Source organism: Terrapene carolina, unplaced genomic scaffold (assembly GCF_002925995.2).
Source record: "Terrapene carolina triunguis isolate 2854851 unplaced genomic scaffold, T_m_triunguis-2.0 Scaffold35098, whole genome shotgun sequence".
NCBI classification, from domain to species: Eukaryota; Metazoa; Chordata; order Testudines; family Emydidae; genus Terrapene; species Terrapene triunguis.
This window is the reverse complement of record NW_020699449.1, coordinates 8,450,010-8,473,801: the sequence shown is the minus strand read 5'-3', so window position 1 is coordinate 8,473,801 and position 23,792 is coordinate 8,450,010. Positions and strand designations below refer to the sequence as shown.

The 23,792-nt window shown below is 42.6% G+C and overlaps 1 protein-coding gene across 1 annotated transcript in view; it reads left to right on the top strand.

Annotated features, from left to right (window-relative positions):
• Positions 1 to 10,333: 10,333 nt before the first annotated feature.
• Positions 10,334 to 23,792, top strand: part of LOC112117242 (probable ATP-dependent RNA helicase DDX58) — a 33,927-nt gene continuing 20,468 nt past the window's right edge. The window contains exons 1-5 of the mRNA XM_024215166.3: positions 10,334 to 10,628; positions 13,552 to 13,686; positions 16,548 to 16,726; positions 21,316 to 21,466; positions 23,458 to 23,589. Of these exons, the coding sequence (XP_024070934.2) occupies positions 10,523 to 10,628; positions 13,552 to 13,686; positions 16,548 to 16,726; positions 21,316 to 21,466; positions 23,458 to 23,589 (703 nt within the window). The 5' untranslated portion in view covers positions 10,334 to 10,522. The remainder of the gene's footprint in view (positions 10,629 to 13,551; positions 13,687 to 16,547; positions 16,727 to 21,315; positions 21,467 to 23,457; positions 23,590 to 23,792) is intronic.

Sequence of the window (23,792 nt, the reverse complement as noted above, 5' to 3'; positions counted from 1 at the left end):
GCTAAAGATGTTGACGATCTCTTGGAGGATCTCTTAGATTGCCACCTTGGCATTCTCCTTCTGGGACACTGGAAGTTAGACAACATCCTGGGTGGGCTTGAAAGAGCAGTACGAGGCAAACATGCAGAAAACACCTGGTGGTCATGATGATGTCTATACAGTCCTTTTCTTTGTGTGAACCTTGAACCTAGAGTTTGTTGTCTTTCCTCTATGTCTCTGAATTTAAATATTTGGTTGGAGAATGTTTCTTTGATCATTTTCTACTTACAAGATTTTCCTTCTTGGAGGTTTCAAAGATTCTTTCTGTTTTTCTTGCTGTTTTCTAGTTCTTTTACCAAATTTCTCCTTTTTTTGGGGGGGAGGGGTGAAAGTGACCACCCATGATGATATGGAACCCTGTTAACTTATGTTGGATCCACATACATACAGGCTTTTTATCATACATTAATTTCTATAAGATCATCCATAATTCCAAAGTGGTACAGAAAAGACCTCCAATTAGTCAGACAGTGCACTTCCTATTCATAACCTCCTTCATTTGAGAGACAGAAATATTTTAGGAATATTTAAAGTTTGCTAAGCATGGAGGAAGTAAATGTGGGAGGAAAGGGTTAGGCCTCCCAAAAATATTGGCAAACCTCAACTTTAACCATTTCCTCCAGTTTAGAAGGCACATTTAAAATGTAGACATCACAAACCATCGGTATCGTCCTTCTGTGAAACCATAGGGGAGAGAGTGCTGTGAGAAAATGAAACCTTAACTCATTGTTTATTTCCAGGTCTTTATATACATACTGTAGGTGAGGAATAGATGCAGTTGGAAGGTGTTAATATCATGTCCTGTTGATCACTCCAAGTAGCTGACCATAGTGAAAAATGAGACAAATTCATAAAACAGAATGAGCAATTAGTACAGTAACACATACTTGAGAGGTACCCACATGGATGACTATGATTTACAATGTGGTCAGAAGGAGGTTATGCAGAGAAGTCACATTATGTATTTTCAGGGCCGTCCTTAGCCATAGGCAGAACAGGCAGCCGCCTAGGGCACCACTCTACCTGGGGGCACCGCTCTGCCGGGAGCCCGGAGCATGTAAGAGCAGGGCTGCTAGGTCCTAGAGAGAGCCGAATGCAGCACAGTCTGAGGGAGGGGATTGGCTGCTGGGGTCTCTGGGAAGGGGAGTGGATAGGGGTGGGGGAAGGAACTCACCTGTGATTTTTTACCAACTGTGTCCCTGGGATGAAATAATTCAAATAATTTTTTAAAAATCAAATTCAGTGTTTACCAGTTTTGCTGGTTCCTTCTCTTTTAACATTTGCCTTCCCCTCAGCTTGGGCAGGGAAATTCTTCTGGTTTGTTTAATTCTCTTCACTTCCTGTAGTCATGTTTCATTTTCTGGATCTCAAGCCCTAGCACACACTGTTGTGCTGGAGTTTCCATCAGGGCAGGGAAATAGTTTTCTTGTTGAATTAAAACACATTTTTACTGAAATTAAAAAAGAAAAATCAGATGAAGAAACCATGAAAACATTTTTGTGCATATTAATTTGGTTAGAGTCTCTGAAGTCTTCCTGCACTTTTATAAGAAATTTGAGATTTTAGCTTCAAATTTTTGAAAGACACTCTGCAAAGCAGAGAAAACAGACTTACCAGAGTCTCCAGATTGTCATGGGCTATGCTCCCCATTCTCCCATGACTACCAGGGGTGTTGGGCATCTGTATTCCACACCAGGGTGAAATCCCAGGGGTACTGAAAGCAAATGAACAAAACTGCAAACCCAGTATATGAACAAGACCATGTTTTGGTCACTCTTATTACTTGAAGCTTCCCGCTCCCAGCACCCACTGTTCGAGCCGGGGGCAGCCCTGGCAGGGTGGCTATAATGGAACCACACTGATAGGGACCGGAAGGCAGGTCTGACAAAGCCCTAGAAGTGACGCAGACACTCAGGCGCTCTGTGTGGAAAGATTTTGTGTTCTGTGCAGAAGCCAGCGGCTCATCTATTTCTATGATGAAAGGGGGGCAAACTATTTCCTTCTGCCTGCTAGTGAGATGATACGGGTGAGCTTAAGTGGGGATGTATTAGTGGTATTTTCCTTCCTTTTTATCTACCTGTGGTTGGCTTTCCCACAGGAAGACTGGGAGTCATAGATGAGGGATAACATCAAATGGCTCTTAAGTACATTAAAAGATTCTTCCACGTAGCACAGCTTAAAAACAATGTGATGGAATGATTGTCAGGAGGTTCTCCTCTGCACTATAGGGGTAATGAAGAAGTTAGACTTGGAGGAAGCGTTTGTATGGCTCCCAGGTGCAATATGACCAGGTAAAGGCCTCTCTCCAGCCACTCCCCATAATTGAGGTTCCATTTCACCATGTAGCTGTGGATATTCCGGGTCCTTTCCCTAAGAAGACACCCAGAGGAAAGCTGTACATACTGACTTGCTTGGCCGCAAGGCCAGGGCCGGCGCCGCCTCTGGCCGACAGTTTCATAAAGATGTGTTCAGCTCTTGAGGGTCTAATCCTTACAGATGAAATATAACATTTTTACCTCCACCACTCAGGCAGTGCAGCTCTCCCTCCCACTCTTAGAGCCATAACTGAGTCCCACATGTATATATTTGTTATAACATTGCATTGGCCATGAAACATCACTTTATATTGCACATGCTACATTGTACATGTACATTATACATAAGATCATATTTCCTTTTGGAAAGATGTAACCACCTTATGTAAAATTGAGCAACATGCTTAAAACAGTTCAGGCACATTATGTGAGGAAAATATACACACTGAAAATGTGTTGTGGTTACAGAAGTATTTCCCAGGCCTATCTCCTTCAATCCTGCATCTCAGGATATAAGAGACTCTAGACCTGCTGTAAGCTGTACAAAGGGAAACTGTCTCTACAATGTAAATAGGTGAAGTGGTCTAAGATATACTTGCTTTTCTTGGGCAAGACCTCATAAGATCAGATGACATGTCCTTCGGTTTTGCTCAGTTTTGCTGTGTAAAAGAATGAAAGCCGGCACCTCCTAGAGTAGAAAACCTCCCAAACATTTTAGAAACTAATCAGTCACTATATTAAGTCACACGTGCTGCTTATATATTATATATATAGAAAACCAGAATACAAGCAGAATAGCTGTACTGTGCTGAGAGGAGGGTGTGTGCTGGGAAGTCTCTATGCCCCTTGGACTCTGCCGTGCCTTTCTTTGCAACAGAATGGAGGGCTGCGGGTGTAGCCACTAGACAGGTCTGTGCTGCAGTAGGTGACAACCAATGTATGAGGTGTATAGGAACCTCATTTGTCTCTACCACTAGAGCACCAGTGCAGCTATTCCATGCCAACCCAGCAGGCTAAGGGGCAAAATGTTCCACCCAAAGCCAGATTTTTGAGCTTTGATGAGAGGTGGCACCATTTGGCCCCATGTCTTCTGTGTTTCTTGACTCATTTTCTTGCTAAGGATATTTGCATACCATAATCTTCCCTTTTCAGTGACTTAATAACTTCCATAGCAAGTTGTTTCTATTGTCCTAAGCAGTGGTGATATGTGGTAGATAAGCAGCAGCAGATGAACTTAAGATGTACAATGTATAGCATGTCCTCAAGCTTAAGAAAAAAAAAAGCCTGAGTATTGATTTGTTCTTAATCCTTATTTACAACCTTCTACCAAATTTTTCGCATTTATTTGAACATATTCGATTAGAATGAACGATCCTGGATCCTTAGATAATTACGGTACTTTAATGACTAAAAACAATGGAAAGCAAGTGCTCCACCTAACAAAAAGCAATAACGTGGGAGTTCTCAGGACTAGGCAGATACAGGGCCAGAATAAGGTGTAGTGATCCTTTCCCCAAGTATAGGGTATATAGCTAGTGCTCAAGATAATGTTAAAAGGTGCAGTCCAGGTACCCCACGCTATTACATTGCCCAAGGAAATGTGGTTCACCAACAAGGGGGCAAAGCTATGCATCAGCTAGTGCATTCCAAGTTGCTAATACATAGTCATCATTTTCTGCACAGAAGCACAATGTATGTGCATGGCCATGAACAAAATGATGCTTGTTTGACTAAAGGCAAAATTGTCAATTCCATATCCATACCATCTTATTTTATCCTTTTGTCTGAACATTTTTCCTTGCCTAACTCTAAAGCAAAGATCAAGCAGAGTGCACGCTAGCTGTTCTGAAGCACCAAGGTAAATCGGTTTGATGTCAAAACTGCAAAACCGATATGGAGTGAGGCTAACCCAGATAGGATCCCATACTTTATTGCATTCGATAACGTGCCACACAGAATTGAAAATGGTGGTATATCACACTATAATACAAACAAGTAGCATTATGGGTTTTTTATATTTCCCAAACTTGGATGACCTGCTGAGGGGGAAATTACTCTAATGAAAACACTAGAGATTAGCATATAAAGTGTACACACTTTACTTTGACAGAATGGGTAAGAAAAATATTGGCCCAGCCAAAGCATAGAAGCAACTTGATGTAACTTCTCTTCAAGCAGGCCATTTTAACTCTTCACTTTTACATACTATCTCCAGAGGCTTTATGTAAACTCCCCGTCAGTAATGACTAAACTGTGAAAAGCATTGGATAGAAAAAGCAGATGTAGATCATCCAAATAGACTGTTGTTGCCAGCGCTGATTCTTTTCATGAAAAAAAAATCCCACTTTAAACCCGCTCATGAGATTTTGGCTACTTTATAACTGGACCTGGAAGAAGCACACCTACTGATTTTTGGATCTGTTTTCGATTCTTAACTGTGGAGCAATTCATATCCCACCTGTCAAAAAATACAGTGAAATACATATTTTTCCTGTGGTGGTTTCTTTTCATAATTTTTAGTGTCTTTTTTCTTCATGTTCATCCCTGTATATTTATACAAGGCACCCAGTTTACTGTTCCGCCATTTTTGTTTTGGGGAGGATTTTTCTCCATTCTACTAGACACTGTTATGTTTATTGTCCTGCCACCATCATAAAAGCTGTTTCACAAAGCTAGAGGTTTTATAAAATGCCAAGCGCTGTTGGGCTGTCCAGTCCATAAATACCTTTTAGGAAATAACAGATCTTCCAACTAGGTCCAAATAATTATCTTCTATATTTCCCTTACTCCTACTGTTTATCTAATGATTATGGCACCACAACAAAATTCATGGCATATTTCCCACATCATTTCTCCTCCTTTTCCTCTCTCTTGGTCTGTGTCAAGCCTGCCTGTACTTTTCCTTTTATGGACAGCTTCATCTCCCTGTTAGACCAAAACTGTGCTAGGTAACCAGTAAGGGCCATCAAAGAAACCCCTTTAATCCTAATTTCCCTTGAGGGGCTTTATAACCTTGGGGAGCTTTTGGGCTAAAAGACAAGCTCATCTTGGCTGAACTTATGACAACGTGGCAACCCTTCAGCACAACTCCTTTCACAAAAGAACAATTTCATATCTAGCGGGGTGATTGTTTTCAATTACTTGACTGTGTTTTCATGCTGGTGATGGTCAAATGCACAGATAATTGCAGCATGTATGCAACTGACATTTGCATAATAATAAAATCTTGAAATTTTATGACTTTCAAAAATATATACTAAATATACAAGTCAGAATGCATCAATTCTCCCCATGTATAAATCTGTGTGGTATAAATCTGCTCCTTGAACATCTGTCAGATACTTCTTTGTATAATGTGTGAGAAAATGTAAGTGCACTGATATGACACACAGGATCACAACACCGACTGACATACAAGCAGAAGGACATAAATAGACAAGACAGAGGTGCTATAGTTGTTACCTAAACACAAAATCTTACACTAAGTGAAGAACCTCCACAGGCTACGGCAAATTTTTATGCTCATACTCACAGAGTAAAACATACTCTTCAGTCTAGATTTGTTTTCATTTCAGGTCAAGGAAAAACATCAAAGAAAGGGCTTAAGCACTTAGAAAGAGGCACTAACCGCTTCCTCCAAGGTACTGAGCACCTGAACGCCCACTGAACTAGTGGGTGCTCAGCACTTCTCAAATTTGGGCCCAAAGACTGAACAAATAGAAATTTTCCATGACAGAGAAAACACAGTGACTGTAACATGCTGCATCTTAAGGACAAGATGGCAGCTGCATTAGGCAGGGAGAAAATCTACTTTTAAAAGTATAGTATTTAGAAAACAGCCTCTAATTTACATTGCTACGTGTAGAAAGAATAGTTAGACATAATAGGCAAGATTCTGCCACCCCTACTCACACTGCGTAATACCTCACTCACTCTACTAACACTGATTTCAATGGGGGTTGCTTGTGGGGTATTGTACTAGTCAACATAAGGGTGGCAGAATCTGGCCCAACATGAGAACAATGGGCCAGATCCTCAGCTCATGGAATGCAGCATGGCACCATTGGCTGGCCCAATATCATTAGAAGAAAACAGATAACCCAGAGTAGAAGTCAGGTACAGTGATTGGTGTAAGAGGGTGACAGCCAGAGCCTGACAATAAAACTCATATAATATATATATGGAGAGAGAGAGAGAGCAACACTCAGAGATCATCCAGAGCTCTGAGATAATAATAGAAAGCCCCTGACTAAGCCAGCCCTGATTACAGAATAGGCCCCACCTGAGAGAAATTAGGTGATTGATTCCAAGTTTAATTACTGAGTGGGCCCAGCTGAGGCAGGGCTGGAGGAAAGAAAATGCAGGGAGTCAAAAGGTGCCTGCAGGGTCTTGAGTGAGCAAGGAGGCCTCCAGGGAACAGATTGGGAGACCTGGAAGGGAAGTAAAGAGGTGAGGAAGGAAATAGCATACTGAAAACTGCAATATGGGTAGAGGATTTGATGTAACTGTGCAGTACAGGGCCCTGGGCTGTAACCCAGAATTGAGGTTGGGACTGGATTTCCCTACCAGCCCCAAGGAAGTGGTGTATAAGGGTAGCTGAGCCCAGTGAGGGGGCTGTAGGTTGAACGTGACCTCGCTGAAGAAGAGCTGTGGAGAGGGTGGAAGCTTTTTATTTCTGTTAGATAGTTTTGAACTTTAGTTTGGATGGCTGACCCTGGAAGGAACAGGCTAAAGACTGTGCCCTGGCTGGAGGGATGTGTTATCTGAAAGAAACCACCAGGGCCGGCTCCAGGGTTTTGGCTGCCCCAAGCAGCCAAACAAACAAAAAGCTGCGATCTGCGGCGGCAATTCGGCGGGAGGTCCTTCGCGCCAAGCAGGAGTGAGGGACCGTCTGCCGAATTGCCACCGAACAGCTGGATGTGCTGCCCCTCTCCAAAGTGGCCGACCCAAGCACCTGCTTAGTAAGCTGGTGCCTGGAGCCGGCCCTGGAAACCATCACAGCCCCAGAGTGACTGTTGACAAGGGCTGCTACCCCACAAGGACACTGTGATGCCATGCCTGGTCATGAGGAAGTGCATAGTAGTGAGTAAACCCTGTTACAATGCTTTTTCTTGCATTACTTTAACTGCAGCATGTCTGATACAACTATATTTTTGTAGTTTTCCTTGTCCACTCTCTTTTCCTACACCTCATGGCAAGCCCTGTATCTCAGCCCTAGTCTACATCCAGCTCCTACTTCCTTCCAAGGCAGTCTCAGTGCTGATAGCCCCTTTGGCAAACAGTAAATGACTTACTGTCCTTGGCCACTTTTCTATTGCGTGAGTACATGTCCTGCCAGACCCCTATCTGCAGAAGGGAATCTTTCAGCAGCAGATTAACATGAAGTGATTTACTTTGTCCATATTGGATACAAGGTTAAGGGACTGGGGGGGAATCACTCCAGGTTGCACTTGCTTTTGAAATCTTTACTTCCATATCCCATAAGTCCTTTGGAAGAAATTTCATACAAAATGAAATCAAAGATTGCCTACTTGAAACTTCTTTTTTGGCTGGGATAAGTATTGCTGGTAAGTCATATAAATAATTGTGCTGCTAAGATTTGAATTTACTTAGCTCCTGGCCTAGCCCAAATTTGGTTGTGTTTTTATTTTTTTATTCTACATAGATTGTACTGCCTTGGAATGATAAATAAACTCCAAACTAGAAAAGGCAGATTTCATGCATTAAGAGCTGGCTTCCTCTCTTCTTTACTTTCACTGAGCAGCGCTTTTATTCCATGAGTCGTCCCCCTGATTTCAGTGAGAAACTTTACTCATAAGATACTAAACGTGTGTGCTGTAGCAGCATTGATCCCTTGTTGCCACACTTTCAAGAGCTCAGTTCCCATTTGGGTGCTTTAGTGAAGTGGCCAGACTTTCAAAAGTGCTCCACACCTGCCGGCTCCCACCATTCTAGCCTTTTGAAAATCTGATCCTAAATGTTTCAGTGCTCTAATTATGTTCTTCAAAGGCAGGCAGACAATGTGGGATCTTTTATGGTAGAGTAGTTCTATTATCCTGAGCTACAATGTCTCAGAACAGACTTGATGCTGCAATTCAGCTAATTAAAATGCTTGTAGTCCCTTGCTGAACTACATTTCCCAGGATTATTTCAACCTAAGATCACAACTCTTCCTCTTCCCAGGTATAAATGCCAAGCCCTGGAAAGTCTTGCTAGAGGGTCTTAAACAGCATAGTGTAGAGACCATCCAACCAGGTACACATGTATGTCTAACTGACTCAGTTTCATTACCGCTCTGAAACCTGTGTAGTTTAAATTTTCCTATAATTATATGCTTTCTTAAATACTCCTTTTTCACCAACTCACTATCTGTCTGAGCTCATGAGTTGCATGGTTCAGGATTGCTTGTGTGTTTGTCATACTCAATATGCTGGATGCAAAAAAGAAGTACGGGGGTGGGGTGAAGCAGAACATATCCATGCAGACATCAGTTCATTTGTATACATGCATGTGCGTATTCCATACACACACAGGAACCTGAGATCACCTGACTCATTTGCTCACTGGCATAGCAAGCCGTGATTCCCCAAATGAGAAAATAAACCCAAATAAAGGATCACATCCCCCTCAGTCTAATTCACAAAATAGAAGCACTAGGTAATTGTGCAGCTGGTGCCATGTCCAACTGCTGCGAAGTATGTATCTACCCTCGCCATGAGTAAAACAACCATCACCATATACTTTATATAGGTGGCTAACACTATTATTAAAAAAAAAATTGTTTATTGTTGTATAGAAAATGAGCCCTATGGGGTGTATTTATGGAACAGGACGCATTTTGAAGTTTGCTCCATTGTCCTCTTTTTGGGGGCAGGCCTTCAAGGATGTTCCAGCATTTTATTTTGTAAAATATATGGGCTCTTCCTGATCTCCAGCAGAGGGATGCTCCACAGATCTCTTAGGGCCAAACTTCGGCATTTGCACAAAGTCTTAAGCAAATCCGGAAACTACATGTAACTGACCAATTTGCCATGCACATAAATCTGCCTACAAACATTGAGGAAGCCTTTAAGGAGGTCTGTTAAACATTTGGCCCTGAGAGTCATACAAGAAAGGTAGAAATGTAAAAGTTGTTGCACTTATTTGTATCAAATTGCTTCTCTATTGTCCACATCCAGCATATGTATGTGTGTCTTGATGATGACAGTTAAGGGACTGGGTAAATCTGCTTTAAATTGCAAAATCTGTTGGAAAGAGGGATGATGTCCCTAGCCTATTTGCCCGAAGGTGGGAATGGGCGATGGGGTGGATCACGTGATGATTACCTGTTCTCTTCATTCCCTCTGAAGCACCTGGCATTGGCCACTGTTGGAAGACACGGTACTAGGCTAGATGGACCTTTGGTCTGACCCAGTATGACTGTTCTTATGTTGAATAAATTTCAAAAAAGTCCTGCTAGTTCAGGGTCCTCTCACTAACAGACGCTTTAGATGCACACTTTGCAGTAGGCAGATGTGGGATAATCTGCCCCCACGAGCTCTGATCCTAATCTCTAATGGTTTGGGATTTGGTTTAAATCCCAAAGCATGAGATTTAATATCCCTCCCAAAACTTGTTCCCGTTAGTTATAAGAGCGCTGGATATTCTTGTCACACGCGTGTGGCAGAGTATATACGCCCCCTTTTGGAAGGGCAGGAACTTGTGGGAAGCAGGATCACATGCTGTGCCTTGCTGCGTCTACTGCTGTCATTCATTGCTGGTTATCCCGGCAGGCTGATTGGCGGCATCTCTGCACCTCCCCTCTGCGTGCCTTCTGCCTGTGCTTTTGGTCTAAGTTTCACTTTCCTTTCTGCTGCTCTGCTTGGTTTCTTTTCTCCTACCGCGGTGGCGTGGGAGTTTTCCTCTTCCCTCTGAGACAGCCGATTTTCAGTGGCGAGCTGTGTGAGCTTGCGCCGAGGTTGTCCCCCTCCCTCTTTGAAGGGTCAGGGGGAATTTGCCTTCCCTGATTTCAGCCTGCAGCCCAGAGCCGGGGGCACCACCACCCACCGGTTGCAGCGACCGGGTGCTTTGCACCGAAGGGATTTTCTCTCCTTTGCAAGCGTGAAGCCAGGGCAAAGGAAAGCTGGGAACTAGTTCTGCAGGGGCTGCGCCAGTAAACTGGAGCCCAGATGACCGCGGAGCAGAAAGAGAGCCTGCGCTGCTACAGGCAGTACATTGAGAAGACACTGAATCCTGCCTATGTGCTGGGCAACATGAAGGACTGGCTCTCTGATGGTGAGCTGCTGGCTGTGGGCAGGGCTTGCTGTGGGTGGGTGCTCTGGGCAGTCCTTGGCCACGACACCCCTGGCCCTCCACCCCTGCCCCTCTCATGAATGCTTCTCTCCTGGAGAGCAAGTGGTTGGTGACAGTTTGCCACTTCAGTGGGGATTTCTGGTCTCTTCTCCCCTCTCACCACTTTTGTTTGTTTGCCCCTCTTTGCTCATTCTGTTGTCTCCTCTTTAATTATGTCCCATCTAATGAAGATCTTTCTATTGAGTGTTGGCTTTGTTTAAAAAAAAAAATAGTTTTTCAGCCAAGTACAGCGAGAGTTGATGGTGTCCCTTTAACCTGTAAAGACAATTTAACCTCAGCTGTACCCTGCAACTCTACACCGCTCCTAAACCTCTTGAATTAGGAAATAGCTGTGGTTTTCCTCACTTAGTACCCACTATTGAAGTCATTGGGAGCTTTGCCACTGATCTGAATGGACACAGGGTCAAGTCTTTTATTCTTTCTGTGCCGTATTGTCCATAGGTCTAGGGTTCAAATGGGAGAAAGGGAGCCGGAGATGGCGAGAATACCATTTCCCTTGTTAAACTGATGGTAGCTTAATACACCTAGCGAGAGGACTGAAGGGAAGAGGCAATTTTCATTTTGAAATTTTTGGGCCTTGTATCTGACGTACTCTGTGCTGAGTCTTTATATTTAGTTGCTTGGGTGCTCTGTCTATACCTGGCACTGTGTATCTGGGGAAATGAACATTTATTGCTTCCTGATGTACAAGTTTGAAGTGCCACTTCCTGCTCTTGTGTGGGGACCACCTTAATGTTCTGTGTTTCTATAGCACCTTGCACAATGGGTCCATTACCACTGCTCTAGCGTGCTGTGCAGTACAAACAGAGAACGATGCTGGAACATCCCTGTATTAAGGGATGCTGTCGCTTTTTGCTGCTGCACATAGACTTTGGCAGATGACGGCAGCAAATGGGTTAACGTGGTACCCAGCTTTGGGGTTAACAGAAAAGTATCAGTCTAATGCCCCAAAATATGGTAGGTGCCTTACAAAGCATATGAAATGCAAGGCTTGTGATTTTTTCAAAGCCAGTTAGCAGATTTAGCCACACAGCTCAGTGACAGAGACTCTTTGGCAAAGGGTCCCCTGTTCTTTGCAAACAACTCTCACCTCAGAGCTGACAAACTCATTACACCAAATGCATGTATTTACCCATAAAGAGTAACAAGTAAGGTATCTACAGAAAGCTCTTAACTTGCAAAATACATGGTCTTTATGTATATATGGGTTGTATTTAAGAAATAATGTATTTATATTGAATGTATGCTTTATGGCCATGGAGTAAAAATTAGTCACCGGGGATAATGTGTGTCGGTGGTGGCCCATTCAGGCAAGAGGGGAAGTGTCACCCTACACTGTTTAGCTAGTGAGGCGATGCAAGGCTCAGTTGTTTAGCCTTCTGCAATACTAAGGCCTGGTCTACACTAAAAAATTAGATTGGCATAACTATGTCATTCAGGACTGTGAAAAGTCCACACCCCTGAGCGGCGTAGTTAAGTCGACCTAAAACCCTGTCTAGACAACTTTAGGTCAGTGGAACAATTCCGTTGACTTAGCTATGGCCTTTCAGGGAAGTGGATTACCTTTGTTGATGGGAGAACCCCATCCCATTGGCATAGGTAGCGTCTACACTGAAGGGCTACAGCAGTGCACCCTCAGTGTTTGAAGTCTAGACAAGTCCGAAGACTTTGAATGGGGAAGCTATCAGAGGCAAATGCAAACAATTGAAACCAGTTAAAGGGAATTTAACAACAAGACGGGTTCACTCTGTCTATGAAAAGAAAGATAAAGATGTTGTTATACTGATAACACAGAGGAGGGAGAAGCACTCTGCATCCATTCACTGAGGAAAAACCTTTGTGGAGCGCAGCGGTGCTTTTATGAACGTTTGGTTCTTGTTTTTTGAGAAACCAGCCCGTTTTGCAACAGAGTGAACTTTGGAGGGTGGGGGGGGGGGGGGGGAGACTTGATAGCTACACTCAGGTTCGCATTTTATTATTTTGTTTTCTATTATAACCATTTGTTACCATCACACTCAGTTCTAGTGAAATCTTTACTCGTTCTTAAATAAATCTACTTTTGTTTTATTATAAGTGTTCACAAGTGCTGTGTGGTTTGCAGGAGCAGCAGTTTGAGGTAAAACTGGTAAATTGGGGTACAGTGTACATTTGAGGGCAGAGGATCTGGGATATCTGGGAATAGCCAGCTGGATATCACATGGAAATGATTCAAAGGGCCTCGGGGATTGGGTTGCATCTATTGTTAACCTGCAAGCTGAAGTTAGGGTTGGCATAGCCTAGAGGAGAGGGCTTGGGTGGCTGAAAGGCTGGTGGTACCATGGAGCTGACACCCAGCTACCCCAAGACAGACTCCCTCTTGCTGGAGGCAGGGGTTAGGGTGACCAGATGTCCCAATTTTTATAGGGACAGTTCCGATTATTGGGTCTTTTTCTTGTATAGGCTCCTATTATCCCCCCACCCCCATCCCGATGTTTCACATTTGCTGTCTGGTCACCCTAGCAGGGGGTAACATAGTGTCTCTCTCAGGCTTGGATTCCCCAAGAACTGTTAGACTCGCAGTAATTTCAGTGAGACTTGTGTGACCAAATCCCTTTGGCAGCTTTCTCAGTTTCAACCAAGAACTTGCAGTCTGAATTTGGGTTTAATTTGTGCATCTCCAGAGATTGTTTCCCACTCATAAGGTGTATATGCTTCCTCTCCTTGCCTCGGGGAAGTGCAGTATAAAGCAGATACCCATCATGGAAATATTTCAGCACCTGCAGCACTCTGCACCAGGTGCTGTCCCCACTGCTGTCCGCACACCAGATCTACAATTTTGACTTATTCATATCTGATTCCACGCTAGGTGCCAGAGAGAGAATTCAGACTGAGGAACAGAAGGAGGGGCTGACCGCTGCTGCAGCTCTCTTTGTTGACTCTATACTGCAGCTCGAATCAGAAGGATGGTTTCGGGGATTCCTAGATGCACTGAATGAAGCAGGTTTGTTTTCGTTGGCAAAGCTGACCGTTTTCATTTTCCCTGCCTTTTCATGTCGTGTGTGAATTTATTGCTTGTGAAAGGTGCTGGATTGACCACCCTGGAACTAACCTAAGTTGCTGGATTGACCTATCCTTTTAGTTCCATAGGTCAAGTCGTAGCAGTACAAGCTTCTCCACCAATCCATCTCGTAGCTCGATGGGCCAGCTAGAAGGTTGAGAGCAGAGGTTAAATTGGGCTGGCCCATGGCAGCTTGGTGAGCTAGGACATGTGCGTGTGCATACACCTGCACCATTCTGTGTCCCAGAATCTCAGCTTTTGTTAACTCAAGCAAGCGAGCCACCAAAAAAACAAATATTAAGTCTCTAGCCCTTGGGTTGCAAAGAAAACCTGCAAAATGTGAACCATGTAACTGATGCAGTGAGGTCTGCAGACAGCCTGAGACAGTAACTCCGAGAGGTATGAACTGCACCAGTTCCTCGAAAGCCTAATTATGACAATATAAAAGTCTCTGTTGTTAACTTTCTGTGCTGATCAAAGCAAGAAGTTGTATTATGAGGATCTGGGCAATCTACTTTTTTAGTGGCATCTCGTTTTGGTTGGCAGAAGCTGCTTTTTTATTATAAAACTTAAGAGAATAGCTATAAAAGAATGTGATTTTCATATCCCAGACTGTTTGCAAATATTGGCAGTAGGAAAAATCTTTTTACTTGGGAGTTGAGGAAATTTGATCCATGATTCAATGAGACTTAATAAATGGGGAACTCCAACATCATTAGTCATTTTTCAGAGTAAAGGCCACACTCTAATGGTCACGCACAAAAGAAATAGATAGCAGTTTCCTTTCTCCCTTTGATGGATTTACCTATAAAGAGTAATATTGTTTAAAAAAAATCTAAAATGACAATTTAAATGTATCAGCATTGTATTTTATTTCCATAGCACTGAAGTGTATAGAATGCTGTATAATGGATGAGTTTGTGCCAAATAAGTAACAGGTCCCTGCCTTGAAGAACTTATTTTCAAATGGTCTCTAAATGCTCTGATATAAGCACCAGCTGGTGTGCGTGTGTGTGTGTGTGTGTGTGTGTGTGTGTGTGTGTGTGTGTGGTTTAGTGCAGCTTTCCCCGAAGCATCTGAGAGATTGCGATAATATAAGTATAGTTCCTTCAGGGTCTGCCAGCTTTCTTCCACACTAATGGATTTTAACTCTTCCTCTCATTGGCACCCTGACTTACTAGGCTTCTTAACTTCTGAAAACTTACTTTCATGAAAGCTATTGTTGCATTCTTTGAACTCATTTTTTATTATGCAATAGTGCAGTTCCTGGTCAATTGCTCCAAGCTTCCTTCTTCCTCATACTTTTTATAAATTTCTTATCAGTAAGAAGTAGATCCAGGGTAGCTTCTCCTTGGGCTACAATCTCTAATTTCTGAATCATAAAGCTGTGTTACATATAATTTAGGAACATTTTTGTCTACTTGGTTGTATCTGTTACCCAGCTGATATGAGGGTAGTTAACCTCCAGCCCCAATGAGTGCTTTCAGATAGTCTATATTGCAGGATAAACATTGGCCCATGAGTTAATTCTCTGTTCCAGTGTTGGTCTGTAAAACATATTGTTGGTCTCGAGTCTCAGACTAAAAATTTAGCATCTCCTCCCTGCTCAGTGGAGGGCTGAGCTAGATGACCGTTTAGGTTAAACCATACTGTGATACCAACATTTCATTCTGGTCCATCAGGAAAAAATAAGGAGTTGTAGTGTAAACAGGTAAGCAGAACCCTATTTTCTCCTCCCACTTTTGTGTGCCTGCCTGAAGCAGATTTTTTTGGGAAAGTTGTTATTCTCAGAAACGGCTAAACTGTTTTGAGATTAGGAAACCATTAATTGTTTTGTCCTCTATTTTTTTTTATAACCTTTTAATTGAGAAGCTCTAGCTCCCCCATGCTTTGCAACAGGGACTTGACGTCTGGTGTCAGCAATGGACCTTTTGCTGTTCCCAGGAAAAGCCTCCCAAATTTGGACAAGTTTATAAGACTTTGAAAAATCTGTTTGCACATGCCCAGTAGAGAGGCTTGTTAGAGTTTGGCAGTCCAATTCTCTGAACATTCAGGCTGCACTGAGCATGTTCTATTCTCTCTCCGCTCCTGTGTGCTGACTGGACTGTGCATAGTCCCTCCTCACAGAGCAACTGAGCATGCTTGTTCCCAGAGGTACATGGACTGAAGACTTTCCCCATAACTGCTCTTCCTTGCCACCAGGATCAGTTGTGGCACTGGGTACCAGAACTAAGAGCAGGGATCCTCTCTCCTGTGCCCTGAGAGAAAAGAGGAAGCAGCTTGATATGAATGCAGAGGAGTGAGGAATGTATGGGGAGAGAGAAGAGATGCAGGGAGGAAGGGCAGAAGATGGGGAAGAGGATAGAAACAGGGAGGAGAGAGGGGCCGAAGCAGAAGCTGGATGGGAGAGGGGCATGAGCCAGGGGTGAGGAACAATAGGAGCTGTGGAGATGGCAGAGCATTCTGAGCAAGGTCCAGGTCCTGTGAGAAAAATAAGACTGCATCATAATGCATACGTACAAGGGGGTTGAGTTAAGGTTGCACAGGCAGTATTAATTTTGGCATTTCCTAACTTTTCTTGCTTGACTTTACAGTCTTAAAACTTTAACATAGGGTGCCTTTCCTGGGTTGTGTGTGTGGGTGGTGGTTGTTGTTGTTGTTAAATGTAAAGGTAACCCAACCCTCTTTTCAAAATGTAGTTGTAGTTCACCCAAGAGCTCTTAGCCAGTAATGGGTCAAAATATCTGTTTTAATTAAAAGCGGTGTTTGCTGGTGTAATTCGCCCCACCTCTTTTGTTTTCAAGGTTACACTGGTCTGAGGGAAGCAATTGAAAACTGGGATTTCCAAAAACTTGAAAGCCTGGAGGCGCATCGACAGTTGCTGAAACGTATAGAAGCTACGATGAGAGACATTGATGCAGAACAGATAATTCCTTACATAAACACTTGTCTCATAGACCGAGAATGCGAAGAGATTCGGCAGGTATTATTTCAAAATCAAAATTGCAACTTGATTTGCAGAGTTTACAACTCTATGATAATTGTGTAGCCCTGACTGCAGCTTCAGGTATGTCAGTATAATATAGAAACTAGGGATGTCAAACAATTAAAAAAATTAAACGCGAGATTAAAAAAAATCATGATTAATTCTTAATAATAGAATAACTTTTATAAATATTTTTGGATGTTTTCTACATTTTCAAGTACATTCAATTACAACACAGAATGCAAAGTGTACAGTGCTCACTTTATATAATTTTTTATTACAAATGTTTGCACTGTAAAGAGACCCAAAGAAATAGTATTTTTCAATTCACCTAATACAATACTGTAGTGCAATCTCTTTATTGCGAAAGTACAACTTACAAATGTAGAATGTTTTATTTTTGAGTGCAGTTATATTAAAAAACAATGTAAAACTTTGGAGCCTACAAATCCACTCAGTCCTACTTCTTGTTCAGCCAATTGCGAAGACAAAAAAGTTTGTTTGTTTATGGGAGAGAATACTGCCCACTTCTTATTTACAATGTCACCTGAACATGGGAACAGGTGTTCTCATGGCACTGCCTGTACATATTGGGGTGGACCCCGCTCCTGCCCTGAAGGGCTTGAAATCAGCCCTGAGAGAGGGCTGCAGGGGTAAAAGCAGCCCTGGAGAGGGCTGCAGCTCTAAAAGCTGGGTTGATTGGGGAAGCAGCCGCAGCTGGGCCACACCCCAATCTGACCACAGCTGGCCTATATAAAAAGGCTGAGCCAGAGGCCAAACAATCTCTCTCTAGCTGTAGAGGGAGAAGGGTCTGGCTGCAGGGAGATAGAGACAGGGTACCTGAGTGGAGCAGGGCTGGGGAAAGGCAGAGGAGCTGGGGAGCTCCAGCCTGGAAAGCCTCAGGCTGCGGCCTAGCAGAAGGCCAAGGGGTACTGGGGGTTGCAGAGGGCAGCCCAGGGGAAGGCCAAGGCAGCAGGTCCAAACCCAACCTGGCCTGTGATGAGTGGCTTATACTGCAGTCTGCCCCAGGGAGCGGGGGCTAGTTGGTGACTGGCAGTGGCCTTATTTTGAGGTGAGGTAGGGATAGAGGGTGAGGGTTCCCCAGGGAGGGGAGACCCAAAGAGTGTGTGGGTACTGCCAGGGGGCAGCAGCCAGAGAAAGGGGCACCGGGATCCAGCGAGGGACACGGGGGCCAGAGGACAGGTGGATCACCGGCCTGCAGAGGGTGCTCCAAGGCAGTGAGAGCTAATTCCCGGAGATGACCAGCAGGAGGCACCGCAGGGGTGAGTCTGCGCCAGTCTACCCTGACGTAGCTGGTATTGCAAGGTATTTAAGTGCCAGATATGCTAAACATTTGTATGCCTTATCCTGCTTCGACCACCATTCCACTGTACACTTTGTATTGTGTTGTAATTGAAATCAATATATTTGAAAATGTAGAAAAACATTCAAAAATACCTATAACAAATTTAAATTGGTATTCTGTTTAACAGTGTGATTAAAACAGCAATTAATCACAGTAAATTTTTGTAATTGAGTTAATTTGTTTTGAGTTAATTGCTTTAGTTAACTGCAATTAATTGACAGCCCAGATAGAAACTACATGTTCCTGTGTCTCTTTCCTTTTGCTTAGAAAAATAGGCAGCGATGTGTCCATAGACATATGACTGCAATTGGGACCTGACTGATGCGTCAGGTCACAAAACATGTATTTATCTGCAGGATAACTGGCTACAGCCAGTCATATCAGTTACCCACTTTTATCAACACAAGACTGAATCATAGCATTTTAAATGAAAAATATATCTTGTATGTAAAATAGGAAACCAATTTGCTATGCCTTTTTCTGTCAATCTAGACTTTCTTAAGAGTTATGAAAATGGATCTTACAGGGTTGTTCATGTTCCCATCAGTGGATAAAAGGGTTTGAAATTCAAGTTGTAATTTCTAATGCGTATACTTTGATTAATAGTAAACGTGCCTATTTCTAGATGAAGGCCCAGTCCTGCAAACACTTATGCACTCGAAGCTTCTCTTCCCAAAGAGCTCTCAAGTATGGGGAGCCATGCTGTCCCTCCTCTTCAGTGTGTATGGGGGTATTAGTGTGGCCTAAAGGATAGAACAGAGCAGGGATCAGCAACCTTTGGCACGTGGCCCACCAGAGTAAGCACACTGGTGGGCCGGGCTGGTTTGTTTACCTGCCGCGTCCACAGGTTCGGCCGATCGCGGCTCCCACTGGCCGCGGTTCGCCGCTCCAGGCCCATGGGGGAAGCGGCGCGGGCCAAGGGATATGCTGGCCGCCACTTCCCGCAGCCCCCATTGGCCTGGAGCGGCGAAGCGCAGCCAGTGGGAGCCGCGATCGGCCGAACCTGCAGACGCGGCTGGTAAACAAACCGGCCCGGCCTGCCGGGGGGCTTACCCTGGCGGGCTGCGTGCCAAAGGTTGCCGATCCCTGGAGCAGAGAGTCATGAAGCTGATTGATATAGACCTTTAGTGCGATACAGATTTGTGTTGTAGTAATTCTATTTAAGAGAAAAATGAAGCTCTTAAATTAGATTATCACTTGCTAGATAATTCAAAATTACAGGTGCAATTGGGCCTGCTATGGTAATTATCGAAACTTGAAAAGCCTTCTTTTGTTTTCCAGCAATGTTCATGCCCATTGTGACCATGGCTGCTGGAGGAGCTATACTGAGAATGCTCAATCAGGGCAAACTGCAAAGCATAGATGAGATGATACCCAAAACTGGTGGTTTATTCTAGAATTAGTTTTTACCAAGCCAGTAACAAAACAGCTTCTGTAATACCTTACTTTTTACCTAAAAGCCAAAATACAGTTCCCTTTAAACAATCCAGCCTTTGGCTCCCACCCAGACCGCCAAGTCTAATATAGTGAGGGTTACTAAAAACCTTATTCACCATATATAAATTTCTACCAATCACAGTACTCATCCAGCAGGTCAATGAATATTTCAGATCTTACCAAATATGTGCTTATGAACTACGTTTATTAAAGAAAAGAGAGTTATGAATAAAGTTCTTAGGTCAGTTTCATAGCAGAGATGGCGAGGTTGATGATTTCTAAAAATCCTTCTGAAATCAATTTAAAAGGGTATAGTCCAATAGGAAGTCCAGGTGCATAGTTTGCTGCAATTCTTCCGTGAGAGATTGCAGGGATAATCCAGCATAAGCCTGGAGACCTCAGTCTTGCAGTTTAGACTTTCCCTGACAAAGTTTAAGCACATCTGAGATAAAACAGGATCAGGCCCAACTTCCTTTATAACTAAAGTTCAGTGTCAGCAAATGATCACAGCAGGCTTCCCTTGGATGAAGAATAGGTTAAGTACATTGTTGCTTTGAAGCTAATCTGTTTCCTAGGCATACACTGGTATGTAGTTGCATTCATTAGCATAAATCAATTAACCATTCAAACAGTTCACAGGTAGATTTACATTGTGGAGTCACACATTTCAAAGAGAATTGAAGACAATAATGTCACTACACCACAAGTTCCATCTAAATTTTAATATCCCCTTTTGATCGCTGAATCAATAAAATACAATAATGAAACATTGTAGACAGGAACAGAAGTTTAGCATCTACAAACTGCTTAGATCACATTGTTAAACTCTAACAAGATGTAGGTAAGCATAGATAAATACAATTAGTATCTTCTACTTGGTTGTCTAACAATATAGACCTACATTTTAAGGACTCTGGTTTATTTAACATGGCTTTGCTAACTATCTATAAGGAATGGCCCTGTTTGCCATTTCAGTACTCTTCTAATCTGTCCTTAAGGGTTGTTTTCAAGTCATACAGCCTGCTGGTTGCTTAACCCTCGCTGGCTCAGCCTCACACCCATAAAGGCCTTTAAAAAGCAAAATGAAACTTCTAATCGGAAGCTTTTAAATCCACCAGTTAAATTCCCTCTTCTCAGTGAGAGAGTTAAAGTTATGTGCTGGATTTTACCTCTCTTGACATGTTACAAGCAATGTTATTTATCTGTTAAAGCATCAGTATGCTTGACACATTACGAGGCAGCCAATAAGATGGTCTCCATCCCTGCTTTTACTGGCTTCCAGACAACTGATAGGCCGAGAGGAACTTTCTAAGCTATTGCACTGCTTTAATCTGAATAAAATATTGTATCATTTCTTTTGTATGTTTTGAAAAATGCTCCATTTCAGCTGACTTAAAAAATCTTTCATCTGGGTTTATTATAATGCTTTTCATCATGTGATCACAAAGCACTTTACAAAGGTGGATAAGGATTAGTATCCCCTCTTTACAGATTGTGGAACTGAGGAATAGAAAGCAGTCATAGACCTCCATCCTGCAAACACCGAAACACATACAGTTGCAAGTAATCCAGTGGAGTTCAATGGGGCTGCTTGTGTGTGTAAAGCTATGCCCGTGCTTAAGTGTTTACAGGATCAGAACAATCGTGGGCTATACAGTTATGTAGATACACAACAGAACTTTAAGAGTTTTCCCCTGTAAAGGCTCAACAATGTTTTTCTTTCGAATGACACACTTTTTGATATTTTGGAAGCAGTCACAAACTTTGCTTGTGCATTATGCAGGTCAAAGAACTGAAAGGCAGAATGGCTGGTGCCGTGAAGCTCATTGAATGCCTTTCTAGGTCAGACAAGGAAAACTGGCCCAAAACCTTTCATCTGGCTCTAGAACAAGCAGGATATGACCGAGCAAGCAAACTGTGGAATATGAAAGAAGGTAATATGCAAATTATTTTTATCATATTCTATGCTTAAGGTTCTGTTGTACCAGACATGAATCATTCTCAGGAAGATGAGATTACCTTAAAGGGACACTGTCAGTGTGATTCCTTTCTTTTTTTTTAATTGACTCAGTTTAAAAAAAAATGTGTGTTCTGGTAGTAAACAACCCTGAAATATACAAATGGAGATATCCCATCTCCTAGAACTGGAAGGGACCTTGAAAGGTCATTGAGTCCAGCTCCCTGCCTTCACTAGCAGGACTAAGTACTGATTTTGCCCCAGATCCCTAAGTGGCCCCCTCAAGGATTGAACTCACAACCCTGGGTTTAGCAGGCCAATGCTCAAACCACTGAGCTATCCCTCTGTTCTAAAGCTTTTTATTTTTTTTATTTTTTTTTTTTGCTCCCCTATTGATGATGATAGTCTTTTTTAGCAAAGGACAAATTAATTATACAAGATAAATGAAGAAACTGACTGCACGAAGTGAACTGGAAAAATTTGTCCCCCACCATCAACTGTATTAATTTATCATTATTTTATGTGTTGTTTGTAATTGAAAGGCACAACATTTTCAGACAAATGTGATTTGTCAAGTTGATGGTGTCTCTTATTGAAGCTGATAAACCTTCCTTTGACTTGCCGTCCCTGTTGTAAAGTGATCAGTATGGGTTTCCACAGTACCTAATGGACTGATCACCTTGTCCCTACACATCTGTGCACACAATAGAAAGGTAAAGACAGTGTGTTTCAGAGTTTGTTGAGCAGCATCTACTGGCCCTCAGACTGAGCAACTCCTTTTGTTTTCTGCAAATGCAGAATTTCCCATCAAGTCCACCCTCTGCCACTGAATTTACCATGTTGTGTTTTTCGTTTCCCCACTTCTTTGAGATTATAAAAATACCCTCACAATTGAGCTTGCTTTGGAATTACCAGGGAAATTCTTGAGTTGACGATGGTAGGATTGGGCACTACATAACTAAACCAAGTGATTGTTACAGGTGAATCTAGATTCCATTTTTTTTATACTTGATCTGCTTTGACCTGGAACATAAGGAGCTTGTTTGAAATAGTTTTAATTAGCAAATTGGGGGGAAAAAATATTTTTTTGTAAATGTTTAGCTATTTTAAGTAACTTATGTGGTTGGCTCTGATTTGGAGACAGCTTTATATTACAGTAACCCGGTCTGTGTAATTTTATGTGTCTTTGGGTTCTCCCCCCCCCCCCCCCCCCCCCCCTCTTTTTAACTAATTTTTTTTTTTTTTTTTTTTTTTTTTTTTTTTTTTCCTCCCCCCCCCCCCAATCACCTGTATTTTATAGTCTTTTTTTTTTTTAAAGGCTTTTTGGGCCTCTTATGACATCTACCTTAATAAAACTAAAGTTTACCCAATTGGGGATGCTCTTGGATCATAAGAGAAATTATCCATGTTGGAGATGTCACAACTTGAACAGTCAAAGAGTTCCTGACAGGAGGCACTGCTAACTAAAGCCTGCTCTTTGGAGCTTAATTTGTTGGCTAGCAGTGAAGAAAAGAATGTGCTTTTTGGTTTTGTATGTTTTTTGTCACAGCTAAATTAATGAGCTCTATGAGAAAATTGTTCCAAAACACACAATATGGGGGAGCAAGGAATATTTAGCATATGCCCTCAGAACTAGTAAGAAATAAATCTTGGACTGATACAAGGAGGAAGAGGAGGTTGGCTAGGCTGTGCTTTTATGAGCATGTGGCACTTCTAAAATCATAGGAGTCCACATAGTCGTTTGTCTACCTTAAGCCCAGCCTGGACAAGGCATTTTATTTTTACCTCATAGACGTTAAGGCCAGAAGGGACCATCATGATCATCTAGCCTGACCTCCTCCACTGCTAGCAAACAACTTCTTTCCCAATAAGATTCGGCATTGTGGGAGAACCACTTTCCTGACCTGTCAAAGGTATGACATTTAAAGTGGAAAAGATGGCTAAGATGCTTGCCTTGGTGTCGTTCAGGTAACGATAAAGAGATGGATGTTGAAATGATGGAGGACCAGAATGGGAACAGTAGTGCCTTAGACATAAATGTACAGTATTCTGAAGAAGCAGAAGTTCACAATTTCAGTGCAAGTCAGTGTTCTCCTTCAGGTAATATTCAGCAGCTTAACACTCTTGCAAACATTAGAACTGTGCACTCCTTTGCACTTTTAAAATGTGTGTGGTGTCCTTAAAATGGCTCAAAAGAAGATAATTGTAGAAAATAGAGTCTTCTGCATTGAATTTCCTACTTCCCGGTTTAATTGTTTAACTTCACTGTTTGCTGCTAAAAATGCCCAATGCCTTGGGCATGA